Here is a 15,310-nt window from a genome sequence, read left to right on the forward strand (position 1 = left end):
CCATTAGCCTGATGGAACCAAACCCACCAGTCATAGGCTTTCCACGCCTCATGCAGATCCCACCCCTAATACTGGAAGAAAGCTTCAGGCTAGAGCTAAGCATTCTGACCAAAACATTTAATTAACAAAAAAATATTACAAGAGCAGAGAAAATAATAATAATAACAATAAAGAGAAATTAGAAGAAGTGGGAGTCAGGGTAGAAAAAAAAATGCAAAGGCCTTGATCCCTAGGAGACCAACACTCCGGCTGAGCTGGACTTAGCCCCAGCCCCTTCCGAGTTCTCCTTGGCTGCTGGCTTCTCATCTTCCCCCATGAGGCGAATGTTGTGCTTTTCCCGGAATTCATTTAATTCTCTTCCCTTTGCCTGAAGCTGCTGTGTGAGTGTCTCAATGATCTTCTGTATCTGGAGGGCAAGAGACAGGGATTAGATGAGGATTTCAGGACTCCCTTCCCCTGCCTGGTATGGACTCTGACTGGGGGAGGTGACGGAGGGATGGCACCTCCAGCCTCACCAAGTACTGATATGAGAGCCCGGACACTAAGAGTATGCCTTTCTCAAGCACAGTGATTTAGAAACTTTAATGCACATAAGAACCACGCGTGGGCTGTTTGTTTCTAAAATGCTACTCCACAGGGTGCCTGGCCAGCTCAGCTGGTAGAGCATGCGACTCTTGATCTCGGGGTTGTGGGTTCAAGCCCCACGCTGGGCGCCGAAATTACTTTAAAAAAAAAAAAAAAAGCCACTCACAGGCCCCACCTCCTGGGTCCAGGAAACTGCTTTTTAAATCAGTCCTCCGGGTAACCCGGATGCAGGGATCCATGGACTACACTGTGAGAAACACAGCTCTCCCCACCGCCTCTCCCCCAGATCAGCCAGGTCACAGAGCGCAGGGAAAAGGCCTGACAGCCCGCAACGACTCCTGCCTGAGTCTAGACTTAGCATAAGCAGCACAGGCTAACAGGCTTTTTATGCTGTCTTCAACATGGGTTCCTACCCACTTGCCTACACCACGTCCCCGACATGTCGGCTCCCCTCCCGCACCCCTTGGCTGCCCAGCGCTTCTCGGGCATTCCTGCTCACCTGCTCCTTGTTGTTCTCCAGGGCAGGCAGCACCTCTTTGACCGTCCGCTCCACCAGCACGCCTCCAACCATGCGGTAGCACTTGCGGGCCTCATCGACCTCCTTCAGGGTGTCGATCACGAGGCTGCGGCAGGACGACAGGCGGAGCTGAGGGTTCGGCCCCACCCCACCGCACCCGTCCTGCACAAAACGGCCTGGCCAACCCCCACCGTTTGCTGCTCCCCAACCTCCTCACCTGTGCTCATTCAACTCCATCTCCAGCTCAGCTGCTTTGGATGCCAGGCCCCGCTGCTCCTGCCGAAGGCGGTTGAAGCCAGCAATAACCTTAGGAGACGAGAAACAGTCAAGTGCGAGAGGAGGCGGTGGGCAAGGCAGAGGCTCCAGAAACAACACGGGAGGGCCAGCTCTTGGAAAAGGAGTAGACTCCAAGTTTGTGATTTCCACCTTTAGTCTGGAATGCCATTCACTGCACTTACGGAGAGCCTACTGTGTGTGGGAACGCTGCCCTCCCTCCTGCCGCCTCCGCGTGCTGAGGGACAGGCGTGTGGACTACAGGGCGGGCAGAGGGCTCCGAGCGCCCGCACCCGAGCTCAGACTTGCAGGGAGAGAAAGCTGCCGGCCAAGGCTTTGTAGTGAGTAACTCGCTCGGGTCTGCCCAGCATTGCCGCCACAGGGGAACTGCCCTTCCTGAGCTCGGAGGGGTGCCTGTGGGGCTACTATTCGCAGGACCCATGCTCCCTGACCAGGGGGGCAGTAACCTGTTCTATACCAGAGTCTCTGTACAGGAACTGATTTTGGGGGAGAGACAAGCAGGGACAGAAGACAGCGGGAGCGAAGACGACGAGCTGTCCTGCAGAGAAGATCCTCCGTCCCTCTTCCTGAAACCCCCAAAGCTGCCCTAGTTCTTGAACTTGGTGTGACCCAGTTTTTGAACCTTTCTTTTCGTTGTGTTCAACTCTCTATCCACTATCCTTCCAAAACACTACTTAAAAAGAAACAAAACAAAGTTGGCCAGAGTCCGTTTCCGTAGCCTAGAAACCCTAACTAACACAGGCTTGCGGAGACACACTGCCTTCACGAAGCCTGAAGGACGAGAAACTGGGGGAGGAAGGGGTGCAAGACAGGCGTAAGAAGTAACATATGTAAAGGCCCAGAGGAATGATTACCACCAGCTCCCTGTTCCCCAGAAATGGAGCAGGAATTAAAACGGTGTGAAAACCAGACTGGGTCCTGCCATTGCCACCACCGGGACCTCCAGCACAGGGCTCTGAGGACTGGGTTTGGAGAGAAACATCAGATGAAAGGTAGAGAATGTAATGAGGAAAGAAAACTGTGGGGGTAGGTGGGGTGGGAGGAAAAAAAAAAAAGGAAAACCTGGGGCCTGGAGACAAAAGACCAGGTTTCAGGTTTTGTCTCTGCCACATACGGGCTCCATGGCCTCGGACATTTAACCGTATGGTTCCCAACCCTGGCTACACATCAGAATCCCTAGGGGAGCGTGAATAGTGGCGCCTCAGAACAATTGCACAATCACTGGGTGAGGCCCAGGCCTCAGTATTTCTTTCTTTTTTTAAAGATTTTATTTATTTATTTTTAGAGAAAGAGAACGCGAATGCGCGCGGGGGAGGGGCAGAGGAAGAGAGAATCCCAAGCAGACTGGCACTGAGCCCGGAGCCTGGGGCTCGGTCTCAGCACCCAGAGATCACGACCTGAGCCGAAATCAAAAGTGAGACAAGTGGGACACTTAACCCTCAGCCACCCAGATGCCCCACGCCTCAGTATCTTTAAAAGCTCTCCCACATAATTCTACTGTGCAGCCAGAACTGAGAACCACGGGGCTCCTGTCTTTGAGCCTTGGCCCCTCACCTGCGAAACGCACACAGCACCTACTCTGTCGAGCTGTTGTATCATGTGAACCAGTTAGTACGAAAGGACTTTGCAAGCAGTGAAGTACGTTAACTACTATCACGGCCTTCTCTCCAAACCCACAGTGGCCCCCACTCCGGCCCCTCCTGTTCGGCCCCAAGCGGTGAGCCCACCCACTCAAACTGCTGCCGAATCTCTCACTCCATTCACATCATGTCCAGTCTCACTGCCACTAATGACCAACCACCTCATCTTTACTAGGCTCTTTTATCTCTAGCTCTCTCTGCAAGGCTCATCTACAGCTAGTAAGATCCTAAGGGCTGACCTGTGCCACCCCTACATCCCTCTACTGCTCAAAGAGCCAGGGAACAGGTCTGACTAGGATCTGCCCCTCGAGCGGCGCGCTGCCTTCGCCCGGCCCCCACCCTTCCAACTCCGTCCACTCCATCCACTCGTTCCAACAGATGCCTTGAAAATCTAACCTGTCTATAAGCCAATCTTCCTTTGCCTCCACTGCCTATACCAAACTATTTCCTTTACAGTTCGCTTTTCCTCCATTGTCAGTGTTACAGACCAAAATAATTTCACCCAAGAAAATGCCGCAACTGAACCAGATTCTAGATGCTCTCCTAGCACCTAAACTAACTAACTCTTCTGGATGTATGTTGTTAGATACGCCAATGAAATCAGCTTAAGAGAGGCCTGAGCTTCTTTTCCTTAGTAATTAGTAAGACTCTCCTTTTCGACCACGAATTTAACACAACTAAAGGCAAAAAAGATATTTTTTTTTCATTCCAATTTTTCTTCAAACATTCTTGCTAATTAACAACCCCTATTTCCTCCTGGTCCAGTTTATGAACTTGTAATCAAAAGTCAAACTAGAATAAATCTATTTAAATGTATGAGTTATCCACAGTTATGGAAAATTTCAGCCACTGGTGCGCTTAAAGGAAATGAAATCTCTTAGCAGCGAACTGTAACCTAACCGGAAGTTAGATGCAAAATAAACTGATATTAACCTGCCACCTCTGGGGTCTGCTACATAGTGAAGACAGAAAGGCGTGATTTATTCCCCCATTCTTCCAGTTAAAATACAACTTTTCTAATGGTCTTCTCCCCTGTGGCTAGAACTAAATTTCCTTCTCTTTCCCTTATTCCCTGCTCTCCTAAAGTTGTCTGGTATGAGCACGGATGGCCAGGCCAGTGTTGATTCTCTCAGCCCTACTAAAATCATCGTCTTCCATGTAAACATCCCTACTGAAAAAGAATCCAATTAAATTATAATACCAGCTGTTTATCCTGTTCAAAAGTAAATTCAATCCGGGGCGCCTGGGTGGCACAGCGGTTAAGCGTCTGCCTTCAGCTCAGGGCGTGATCCCAGCGTTCTGGGATCGAGCCCCACATCAGGCTCCTCCGCTAGGAGCCTGCTTCTTCCTCTCGCACTCCCCCTGCTTGTGTTCCCTCTCTCGCTGGCTGTCTCTATCTCTGTCAAATAAATAAATAAAATCTTAAAAAAAAAAAAAAAAAAGTAAATTCAATCCTAGTAACTATATAGAGCTCCTTACATTCTCATAATTGGCACATACAAACAATTTTATACAGGACATGGCTTTCTTCTTCCCCCCCCAGCTTTACTGAGATATAATTGACACATGACACTGTGTAAGTTTAAGGTATACAACATTATGATTTAATACATGTACATATGTGAAATGATTACCAAAATAAAATTAGTTAACACATTCCATATGTTAACTCCTTCTATGTGCTCACATATAAATGCGTATCATGTCTGGGTGGTCCAGTCAGTTAAGTGTCCGACTCTTGATTCTGGGTCAGGTCACGGTCTCAGGGTCGTAAGATGGAGCCCCACGTCAGACTGTGCTCAGTGTGGAGCCTGCTTAGGATTCTCTCTCCCTCTCCCCATCCCTCGAGTGTATGTGGCACCATCTCTCTCTCTCTAAAAAAATAATAAAATTAAGCATATCGGGGCACCTGCATGACTCAGATGGTTAAACGTCTGCCTTTGGCTCAGTTTGTGATCCCAGGGTCCCAGGATCAAGCCCTGCATCTAGCCCTGCATCGATCCCCACATCGAGCTCCCTGTTCGGTGGGGAGCCTGCTTTTCCCTCTCCCCCTTCTATGCTGTCAAATAAATAAACAAAATCTTTTTAAAAAAAAATAAAATAAAGCATATCAATTCCTTAATTTTTTTAAAGGTTTTATTTATTTATTTGGGAGAGAGAAAGCAAGAGACTGAGCACAGGTGGAGGGGGAGGGGCAAAGGGAGAGGGAGAAGCAGACTCCCCGCTGAGCAGGGAGCCCTACACGACACAGGGCTCCATCCCAGGACCCTGGGATCATGACTTGAACCAAAGGCAGACGCTTAACCGACTGAGCCACCCAGGCGCCCTCCTTAAATTTTTTCTGACAGAAAATTTTTCCAATTTTATTGCGTTCCTAATTTTCAACCACGCAGCCTGCTTTCTAATCTTTATTGTTACCTTCTTTGAAATTTTAAATATGGCAAATGCAACCTCTTTTAAAATACCTGTTTTTTCCACAGTCCTACATTACTGCACGTTCCTCCCACAGTCTGTAGTAAAAGAACACCGCTACGTGCCAGGCACTCTGCTACTCTTTATCTCATTTAATTCTAAAACAAACAAAAACACATTATAAGACATGTACCTTCACTTCATACATCAGTAGACCAAGGCTGGTGGGGTATGGGGTGTGTGTGTGTGTGAGAGAGAGAGAGAGAGAGAGAGAGAATAACAGCAAACTGGTCCATCTACCCAGGTTTCTTGAACTCTAAGAATCCATTTTCTACTGATGTATTATTACTGGTTTGTCCTATATCACCTCTCATCAAGGTCAAACTAGGGGGCGACGCCTGGCTGGCTCAGTCAAAGAGTGTGCGACTCTTGATCTCAGGGCTGTGAGTTCCAGTCCCACACTGGGTGTAGAGATTATTTAAAAAATAAAATCGTTAAAAGAAAAAAAAAAAAAAAGAAAGTCAGGGGTGCCTGGGTGGCTCAGTTGGTTAAGTGGTTGACTTCGGCTCAGGTCATGATACTCAGGACCCATCAGGCTCTGTGCTCAGTAGGGAGTCTGCTTTTCCCTCCCTTTGCTGCTCCCCCTGCTCATGCTTTCTCTCTCTCACTCAAATAAATCAATAAAATCTTTTTTTTAAAAAAAGTCAAACTATTTCTGTATGATTTATTTTTCTGTTTCCTTCCTTCCTCCTCCTTTCTTTCTTTTTTTTTAAATTTAGTTAATACCATATAGTGTTGATAACTTCAGGAAAAATCTGCAATCATTACCTTTACCTCCAAAATGTCCTTTGGTCTTCTTACCTACATGATGTTTACTCTTATTGGGTTCAGTGAAGAACAGAACAACAGTTAAGAATTATGATTGGATGCATCTGGAAAAGCATTTTCTGGGGTGTCACTCACTAAATACCTTCCTTTCAGTTCAGCGCCCCCTTTCCTGACAAACATACTCAACTATCAAGAAAATGTCTTTGACCAGGGGCACCTGGGGGGCTCAGTCGGTTAAGAGTCTCCCTTTGGCTCGGGTCATGATCTCGGGGTCCTGGGATCAAGCCCCACGTCATCGGGCTCCCTGCTCAGTGGGGAGTCTGCTTGTCCCTCTCCCTCCGCTCCTCCCTCCTGCTTGTGTGTGCTCACGGGCTCTAATAAATAAAATCTTTTCTTAAAAAAAAAGACAAAAGAAAACGTCCTTGACCTTACTACTCCAACAAATAACAGTTCTCAGCCCTTCTCTTCATTTTCCTTTTTTAGGACGAGTCTGCACTCACTGCCTCTACTTCCTCACCTCCCATTCACTCCCAACCCACTTAAAATCGTCTTCTCTCTATACTAGCTATTCAACTACTACTACTTATTAAACTATCCTCTCAAAGATCATGAATGGCCTCCCGATGTAACTGTTACCGAATTCAACCATCTTTTCTCAATTTTCACTCTGCTTCTTGAAACTCTCTTCCTTTAAGCAGCAACATGGTAGGGTGGGAAGAGCCCAAACTTCTGAGTCTGACGTGGGTTCACAGCCTAGTTTCACTCTTCACTTGCTATATGACCGAGTTACGTAACTGTTCGCTTGGTTTCCTCATTTATAAAATGGAGTTCATATATCATACAGCAGGGTTTCTTTTTTTTTTTTAAGATTTTATTTATTTATTCGACAGAGATAGAGACAGCCAGCGAGAGAGGGAACACAAGCAGGGGGAGTGGGAGAGGAAGAAGCAGGCCCATAGTGGAAGAGCCTGATGTGGGGCTCGATCCCATAATGCCAGGATCACGCCCTGAGCCGAAGGCAGACGCCTAACCGCTGTGCCACCCAGGCGCCCCCATACAGCAGGGTTTCTAAACATCAGCACTATTGATATTTTGGGCAGGAAAATACTTTCTTTTGGGGGGCTGTCGGGTGCATTGTAGATTTAGCAATGTCTCTGCTTCTACCCACTAAAAGCCAGTAGCAGCTCCTACTGGTGACAACCAGAAATGTCTCCAGGCATTGCCAAATTTCTCCAGGGGTGAAATCACAGCAGGATGAGAACCACTGCCTCAGGGTAACAATGAGAACTAAACTGAGGGAACATGTCCAATGCCCAATACAAGGAAAGTTCCTCTCTCTTTTAGCTTCCAGGACCCTTTGGTTCATTGGTTCTCCTACCTCTCTTAACACTCCTTTCCTCTTTCTGAAGTTTTTCCTCTCATCCCCATAATGGAGACAGGATCTAAGATTCTTTTCATTGTACTTCTCCCTTTATTACCTAGACTATTTCAACTGGTATCTTAGCTACTTCAATGGCTTCAACAATTGCCTTTACTCTACTGCCTGCAAACCCAGGCCTTCTCAAATTCTAGACCCATACTTCCAAGTTAGAGGAAAGAGCTCTGAAGTCGGTCAGAAACGGCTTCACAGTCTAACCATGGGCAAGTTACCTCTTTCCTGAATCTGTTTCTTCACCAATAACAAAGATAATATCTGTCTCCTAGGATGTTGTGAAGATCAATTAGTTACCTCAAGGACTTAGGACAATATCCAGTATACAACAGATTGTCAATAAATAGTAGCTATTGGTACAGAACATTTTCACTTAAATGTCCTACGGATACCTTAAACTCCGGTCATTTGAAGCTGAACTCATCATCTTTTACCCTGTTTTAAACTGCTCCTTTTCTTGTCTCCCCTATTTCTTCTTTTTTGGAAAGATTTTATTTATTCATTCAAGAGAGACAGAGAGAGGCAGAGGCAGAAGCAGGCTCCCTGTGGAGCAGGGAGCCCGATGCGGGACTTGATCTCAGGACCCCAGGGATCACAGCCTGAGCCGAAGGCAGCCACTTAACCAACTGAGCCACCCAGGCGCCCCTGTCTCCCCTATTTCTGTTAATGACACCACTCTACCCTCCGGGTAGGAAACCCTGGTTTCATCTTTGAACACACCCTCATCCCAACAACTGCCAAACTTGTTGCACCTACTTCAGCAATTTTTCTAAGGCTCACTGACATCACCCTAGTGCAAGCCTTCATTACCTATGGAGTCTGCACTATTCGTGTAGTCTTCTAAATAACCTCCCTATTTTGGGACTCTCCAAATTCATCCTATACACTGCTGATAACCGAATTTTCCTAACACTTGGATGACACAGAAAAATGTTCATGATATATTAGACTTAAAACACAGATTACAGGGACACCTGGGTGCCTGAGTCGGTTAAGCGTCTGCCCTTGGCTTAAGTCATGATCCCAGAGTCCCGCATTAGGCTCCTCTCCCTCTGCCCTTTCCCCCTGTTCATGTTCTCTCTGTCTCACGCTCTTTCTCTCTCAAATAAAATCTTTTTTAAAAAAAGAACACAGATTACAAAATGATATACACTGTGTAATACTAATATTATAAAGTATATAAATATGTAAAGAAGACATGTCCTCCCTTTTCCTCCACACAACATACAAAATCATAAAGGGGGAGGGAGAAACCTCCTTCGGAGTGTATCAAAGGATATATTCCAAAATGGTAATAGTAGTTATCTTTGGATACTAGGATCACGGGCAATTTACTTCTTACTTTGTACTTTTTCCTGTGTTTTCTACATTTCCACAATGAACACGTCTTGTTTTATGTAACAGAAAAACAACATTAGTATACCATACATCCTTCTGTGACTCCCTCACTGCTTACATTAAAAAGTTCCGAATTCTTTGCCATGCAAAGACTCATCTTTCTTATACCTCATGATTTAGCTAAACTAACCAGTCACTGCACTTCATGTCAGCCTGTGCTTTCCCTAGCTCTCCTCTTCTTATCCTATTCCCTATATTCTATTTCCATTACCACCTGTTCAAATCTATTCAACCCTTCAGGCTCAGCTCAAATATCTCTAATATGATCGTGTATAAATGGAAAAATATGTCTGTCTGATTCTCAAATCATTCACTCAACTGAAAGCCCTGCTCTTCCAGTTACTGACTTTGGGTAAGTTAACTAACGTCTCTGAAACTCAAATATTCTTACCTTTAAAGGGAGGACAATATAACTTACTCCAAATAGCACTAATTAAATAACAGAAGACAAAACAAGTAAAATGCCTAATAAATGTGTTACTTCCTTCCATCTTGTTTATAAGGGACATATGTAGATCACATTTGCAGGAGTGATAGATCATATATATATATTTTTTAATGTAAGCTCCAGGCCCAACATGGGGCTTGAACTCGCAACCCTAAGATCAAGAATCACATGCTCTACCTACTGATCCAGCCAGGCACCCCAATAAATCTTATATTTTTTACCCGGTGTTCTCTCTGGAACACAAAGGCCACACAATGTTAAGCAAGAACAGCCTCAGAACTCAATTATCACAGCTGCTCAGTTTGAGGGCTTCTTCTCTTTCTCCAAACCCCTTAAATATTGGTTCCACCCTTCTTCTGCTTCTTTTTTCACTTTCTGTACAAACCCTAGATGATTTCACCTATAACCATGACTTCGTCTACCATCCATAAGCTTATAATTCTCTAATCTGTATCTCTGACTCAGATTTCTGTAACTCAAGATTTATAAGTTAAACTGACTACTAAAATGTCTCTTCTTGAATGTCTTACAAGAAACCCAAACTCAAAACCCCAAAATAAACTTATTCCCCACCCCCCAGACATTTCCTATCTTCCTACATTCCCTATGACACCAGCATCCATCAAAGACAGAAATCTGAGAACATCCTGGATTCCTATCCTTTTTTCTTCACATTGAAGGCTTGCATTCCATCCCATACTTTAAGTCTACCTGCGCCCTAAACATGCCAGACAGGTTCATGCCTCAGTGCTTTTTAAGCATATGAGTCCCTCTAGGTAGGAAATTCTCCACTTCCTTCTTTGCTTCACTAACTTCTCTCATCCTTTAGAACTGAAGGATTATCTCTTCCAGAAAAACAAACAAACATACTACGTTCCAGTCACTGCGCAAAAACACTCTGCGTCTATTTCTTGTCTAATAATCAAAATAGTGATGAGATATGCACCATTATATTTTTACAGGAGGGCAAGGTGAGAGAAGCAACTCATGGGAGGTCATCTACACATAATAAAAACACAATCTGCCAAACCCCAAAGCAATTCTTAGGCTCTTAGCCACCCCACTATACCACAGCTCCCCTTTCCCACCCACTCCTCAAATCCCATAACCTCCTGCTTAGTCAGAGGGTCCCTCCTCTAGCTACCATAAAGAGGGGCCTGTGTGGAATATTGTACATCTTTACTGTTTGATCTTTTCTCAAATGAGTCTGTGAGCGATCTTTAAAACGAGGTCTATTTCATGTATCCATCTCCCTGTATCAAGCAGAGGGCCTAGCACATGGTAGAGCCTCAATAAGTGTTAGGTCCCTTCTCCCTTCCCTTCCACCACAACCCCCCCACCACCACTTTGGTCAGAAACTGTCCTTTACCGCCTCTGCAAAATCCCACAGCACTTTATACCTGTTAAGACATTCATCCTACGCCTCATGTTAGCATTTTGTAGATCTTATTTTACTATGAGCTCTTTGACTGAATAGGGCAATGTGAAAAATCTTTATGCAGATACCTTTGCCTGTAGTAACTGTTCAACAAATAACTGATAAGTGAACCTGTAATTAAAACAGCTGTTATGTTTTCCTTTCTGTTATGCAGATTTCTTCCCACCTCTATTAAAACACTAGCCCCACCATTAGCAAACCATGGCTCCCATGCCACAAAAGGCTTTCTGAGTTATTTATCGAACGTCTCCCGATGCTAGACACTGGGGGAAATGCAAACGCGAGTCAGAAAAGGGTTTCTGGTCGCTAAAGAAATTCAATCTAATAATGACTTGCGAGTCAAAATAGTATGAACACTAGACTGTTCAAGTACGTGAGTCACGTGGCTCTGCAGAGTGAGGGCGATTGTCAACGTGGTTTCAGGGTCACGTAACAGACCACACAACCAGCCCGTTGACTATCCCCCGGGATTCGTTACGAGCTGCTTAGCCCAGCCTATCCTGTTTGAGGGTGCGGAGAAGTGGGGAAAGAGACGACCTATCTCCCCTCACAGCTGTGCATCCTCCCACATCCCGCAGTTCGGGGCTCTGGCCTCCTGCTGGCTCACCCAACACCCCAAGGGAGGCGTGGCCTTCACCTACCAACCCTCCCGCTCTCTCCCCGGGGGCTCGGCCAGATTCTCCAAGGACCCTCCCCTCTCTGGGCGGCCTCGCAAAGGTGGGACCGGAGGGAGGCCTGCACCAGCCACAAGCTCCACCCTCTCCTCTCACCGACTCGGGACCCGGCCCGGTTGCCCTCCCTCGTGTTCTCCGCTCCTCACCTGCTCTGCCGACACCGCCCCTTTCCCCGCGCCGCTGCCGCTGCTCTTGCCGGCACGACCGCTGCTCTCCGCCATCTTCGCCGCCTGCTGGGCTTCCGGCGTGCGCAGCTCCGCCCCGCCGTGCGTCACATCCGGCCTGGAAGTTACCGCCCACTCGCCCCGGAGTCTCTGCTTCCAGGCCGCTCTTTCGGTTCGGATCCTGCGGATGGTTTTGGCTGTATCTTCATGTAGGACCTACTTCCTATCGCGTCGGCCGCAGTGAACTCCACCTGCGGTGCTTTAACTTGTGCAACAGAGACACTGCCTCTGGGAGAAGCGGAAAGGACGGGTTAACCGGAGAGTGGGGCGCGGGCGGGATCTGTCTGGGTGCCAGTGCCCTCTGCCCCCCACGGGGTGGTGAGGAACGAGGGCAGGTGAACTTCCCGTCAGAGATTTTGGGGTAAGGGGGGAAGTATGTTTTGAGCAGCAAAGCTGTGCAGGTGTACAGTCAAGAAGAGAGGCTGGGCAAAGCAAGGAAGTTTCTTGGAGATGACTTTGAACCGCGGCTACGTTCCGCAGGGGAAAAGGGCTTCAGTTTAGTATGAGATCACTGGAAGTCGAGGTATTCAGGTGCCGAGCAAAGCTCTTTCTAACATCTTCCCACTTTATGATATCTTCCTGTAGCCCATAATTACTTACAGTAAAGAGTGTTTTGAAGACATGAGGGGTTTTACGGGGGGGGGGGGGGGGCTGATTCAGCCTCACAGTAGGAAGAGAGAAGTCGGAGAATCCTAGAAATACACTGCTTGAGGGAACGGTTGGTGTCCTGATTTCTCACCTTCCTCAGGCTGGGCTTCATCATCAGGCCTCCTCACGAGCTCCTGTCCCTTCTTTTGTGTCCTGGACTCCGGATACCTCGACTCTCAGTACTTTGTGCACAGCCCAGGTAACATGTTTTGCTCTGTCCTCGGTGCCTGGCACTTAGTAGATGCTCAAGAAATGTTTGTTAAATGAATAGATGGTGGGAAACATTGGGGTGCCAATCATCCACAGAGTATTTCATCAGCGGGTGCTCCAAAGAGGAGAAATCAAAGGGCTGTGCAGCCCTCCTGCCTCCCCATTGGAGACCCTTATCCATTTCCCCAAGCTGGGAAATCTGAGTCCTGCCTGTGCCATTCACAGGCCCAGAGCCATGGCTATCTCCTCTTCTTCCTGGGAACTGCCGCTGGTGGCTGTGTGCCAGGTAACATCAACACCAGACAAGCAGGAGAACTTTAAAACATGCGCTGAGCTTGTTCGAGAGGCTGCCAGACTGGGTGCTTGCCTCGCTTTCCTGCCTGAGGCATTTGACTTCATTGCAAGGGACCCCGCAGAGACACTACGCCTGTCTGAGCCACTGGGTGGGAACCTTTTGGGAGAATATACCCAGCTTGCCAGGTATTGGGGAAAGGGGGAGGGAAAGGTAGTTTCTTTGTTGGCAGTGTCCCCGAATTGCTGGATAGGAGGGTAGAACATTGAGAAGAGTTGTCAGTGTTGCCTTCTCCCCCCTGCCTTCCTTTCCCCAGGGAATGTGGACTCTGGCTGTCCTTGGGTGGTTTCCACGAGCGAGGCCAAGACTGGGAGCAGACTCAGAAAATCTACAATTGTCATGTGCTTCTGAACAACAAGGGTGAGACTTCATAACTCTTTAGCCATCTCTTCCCAGGCTCTTCTTCCTAAACTAACATTTTCCAAAATTGTTTCTCAACTCCATTTCCTTAGTCAAGAGTTTGTGTTTGTGCTGATGATAGCTTATAAGCTAGCTCCCTGGGAGGAGAGGAACTAAGCTGGGCTTCTAGAGCACCAGCACTGAGTATTCCTTCTCCCTCTTATTCCAGGGTCAGTAGTGGCCACTTACAGGAAGACCCATCTGTGTGATGTGGAGATTCCAGGACAGGGGCCTATGCGTGAGAGCAACTCTACCAATCCTGGGCCCAGTCTTGAGTCTCCTGTCAGCACACCAGCAGGCAAGGTGGGAGTTGTGAAGGGATGAGGTGGGGAAGAGGAACAAGAGGGAGACTAGACATACCTTGAGTAATAGAGGATGGAAAGCCCTAAAGAGTGGGGAAGATGGTGGGTATGACTAGATGCTATGACAAACAGGACAGGGGCGTTAGGCTGTTTTTCCTTCCAGATTGGTCTAGCGATCTGCTACGATATGCGATTTCCTGAACTGTCTCTGGCATTGGCTCAGGCTGGAGCAGAAATACTTACCTACCCTTCAGCTTTTGGATCTGTTACAGGCCCAGCCCACTGGGAGGTAAGTGGACCCTCTTCAAAACATAGGGCCTTCAGGGCGCCCGGGTGGCGCAGTCCGTTGAGGACCCGAGTCTTGGTTTCGGCTCAGGTCACAATCTGGGGGGTGTGGGATTGAGCCCTGCGTTGGGCTTTGTGCTCAGCGCAGAGTTGGCTTGGAATTCTCTCTCCCTCTGCCCCCCCACTTGTGCTCTCTCCCCCTCTCAAGTAAATCAGTCTTTAGGCACACGCACAAACATACAGGCCTTCTTTTAACTTCATTCTCCTCCCTTGGCCCTATCAGCTGAAGGGTTTTCTTCCCCTCTCCACCTAGTGGGAAAATTCATTCCCTAGATTGTTGCCTCTCATTATGTTAAAGAATAATTAACAGTAAATCATTCCCAGGCAATTATCAGAATGGTCACAATGAGTAGACTGGCCTGTAATGTTCAGCACCTATCAATTTCCCACTAGATGCTACCTACTTAGGTGAACACACATCTCCTCGTCCCCAGGTGTTGCTGCGGGCCCGTGCCATTGAAACCCAGTGCTACGTAGTGGCTGCAGCACAGTGTGGACGCCACCACGAGAAGAGAGCGAGCTATGGCCACAGCATGGTGGTGGATCCCTGGGGAACAGTGGTGGCCCGCTGCCCCGAAGGACCAGGCCTCTGCCTTGCCCGAATTGACCTCAATTATCTGCGGCAGTTGCGCCAACACCTGCCTGTGTTCCAGCACCGTAGGCCTGACCTCTATGGCAGTCTGGGCCACCCACTGTCTTAAGACTTTGACTTCTGGAGTTGAGACTCCCACCGTGAGCTGGTGTGGCTGTGACTTGAAGGCAGGACCCAGGTATGGCTCCCCTCACTTGGAGAACCTTGACTCTCCTGATGGAACACAGGCTCAGCTTCTTGGGAAAGAAGAAACTTTCACCTGAGCTCAGATTTCAGTTTCAGAAAGGTGGAATTTTATATAGTCACTGTTTATTTCATGAAAACTGAAGTTATGCTGAGGGCTGAGCAGCACTGGCATTGAAAAAAATATAATCATCATAAAGTCTGTGTCCGGATATCTCCTTTGGGAGCTGAAAGGGGAGGTGGTGGTGGACCAGCTGGACTAGGCTCCAGCTCTAGGCCTCCTGGCTCATTTGACATGCCTCCCTACCCAAATAAAAGTGCAACACTCAGTGCGTGTCCCAGCCGCACGCTCCGAAGCGTGGGAGCGGGAGTGGGGTAGAGAATGGGGA

General features: G+C 47.7%; 2 protein-coding genes across 4 annotated transcripts; one reads left to right on the forward strand and one right to left on the reverse strand.

Moving 5' to 3' along the window:
* Positions 1–96: 96 nt before the first annotated feature.
* PFDN2 (prefoldin subunit 2) lies at positions 97–11,957 on the reverse strand. Its single transcript, XM_008700665.2, has 4 exons — positions 11,813–11,957; positions 1,320–1,408; positions 1,085–1,208; positions 97–406 (listed from the first exon to the last, which is right to left on the reverse strand). Exons 1-4 carry the CDS (start codon positions 11,885–11,887, stop codon positions 230–232), a joined length of 465 nt encoding a protein of 154 aa, XP_008698887.1. The 5' UTR covers positions 11,888–11,957; the 3' UTR covers positions 97–229.
* On the forward strand, positions 11,939–15,123 carry NIT1 (nitrilase 1). 3 transcript variants are annotated; one of them, XM_008700663.2, is made up of 7 exons: positions 11,939–12,039; positions 12,639–12,737; positions 12,974–13,228; positions 13,357–13,460; positions 13,669–13,802; positions 13,965–14,090; positions 14,581–15,123. In XM_008700663.2, coding segments are annotated over exons 1-7 (987 nt in total). In that variant the 5' UTR covers positions 11,939–12,037; the 3' UTR covers positions 14,848–15,123. The 3 variants fall into 3 exon arrangements, with proteins under 3 accessions (XP_008698885.1, XP_008698886.1, XP_040491873.1); XM_008700664.1 differs by lacking the exon at positions 11,939–12,039 and adding an exon at positions 12,046–12,251; XM_040635939.1 differs by lacking the exon at positions 11,939–12,039 and adding an exon at positions 12,087–12,225.
* The last annotated feature ends 187 nt before the right edge of the window (positions 15,124–15,310 follow it).

Source organism: Ursus maritimus, unplaced genomic scaffold (assembly GCF_017311325.1).
Source record: "Ursus maritimus isolate PB19 unplaced genomic scaffold, ASM1731132v1 scaffold_2, whole genome shotgun sequence".
NCBI lineage: Eukaryota > Metazoa > Chordata > Mammalia > Carnivora > Ursidae > Ursus > Ursus maritimus.

What these genes read in the sequence shown, in the direction of transcription:
- PFDN2 (XM_008700665.2), bottom strand. Translation starts at nt 11,887, where the DNA reads ATGGCGGAGAGCAGCGGTCGTGCCGGCAAGAGCAGCGGCAGCGGCGCG. An exon ending in ATGGAGTTGAATGAGCACAG is followed by an intron (nt 1,209 to 1,319) that starts GTGAGGAGGTTG and finishes GTCCTGCCGCAG; the next exon opens with CCTCGTGATCGACACCCTGA. An exon ending in TGGAGAACAACAAGGAGCAG is followed by an intron (nt 407 to 1,084) that starts GTGAGCAGGAAT and finishes CTTGCCCTCCAG; the next exon opens with ATACAGAAGATCATTGAGAC.
- NIT1 (XM_008700663.2), top strand. An exon ending in GAATATACCCAGCTTGCCAG is followed by an intron (nt 13,229 to 13,356) that starts GTATTGGGGAAA and finishes TCCTTTCCCCAG; the next exon opens with GGAATGTGGACTCTGGCTGT. An exon ending in CAGGCCCAGCCCACTGGGAG is followed by an intron (nt 14,091 to 14,580) that starts GTAAGTGGACCC and finishes CCTCGTCCCCAG; the next exon opens with GTGTTGCTGCGGGCCCGTGC.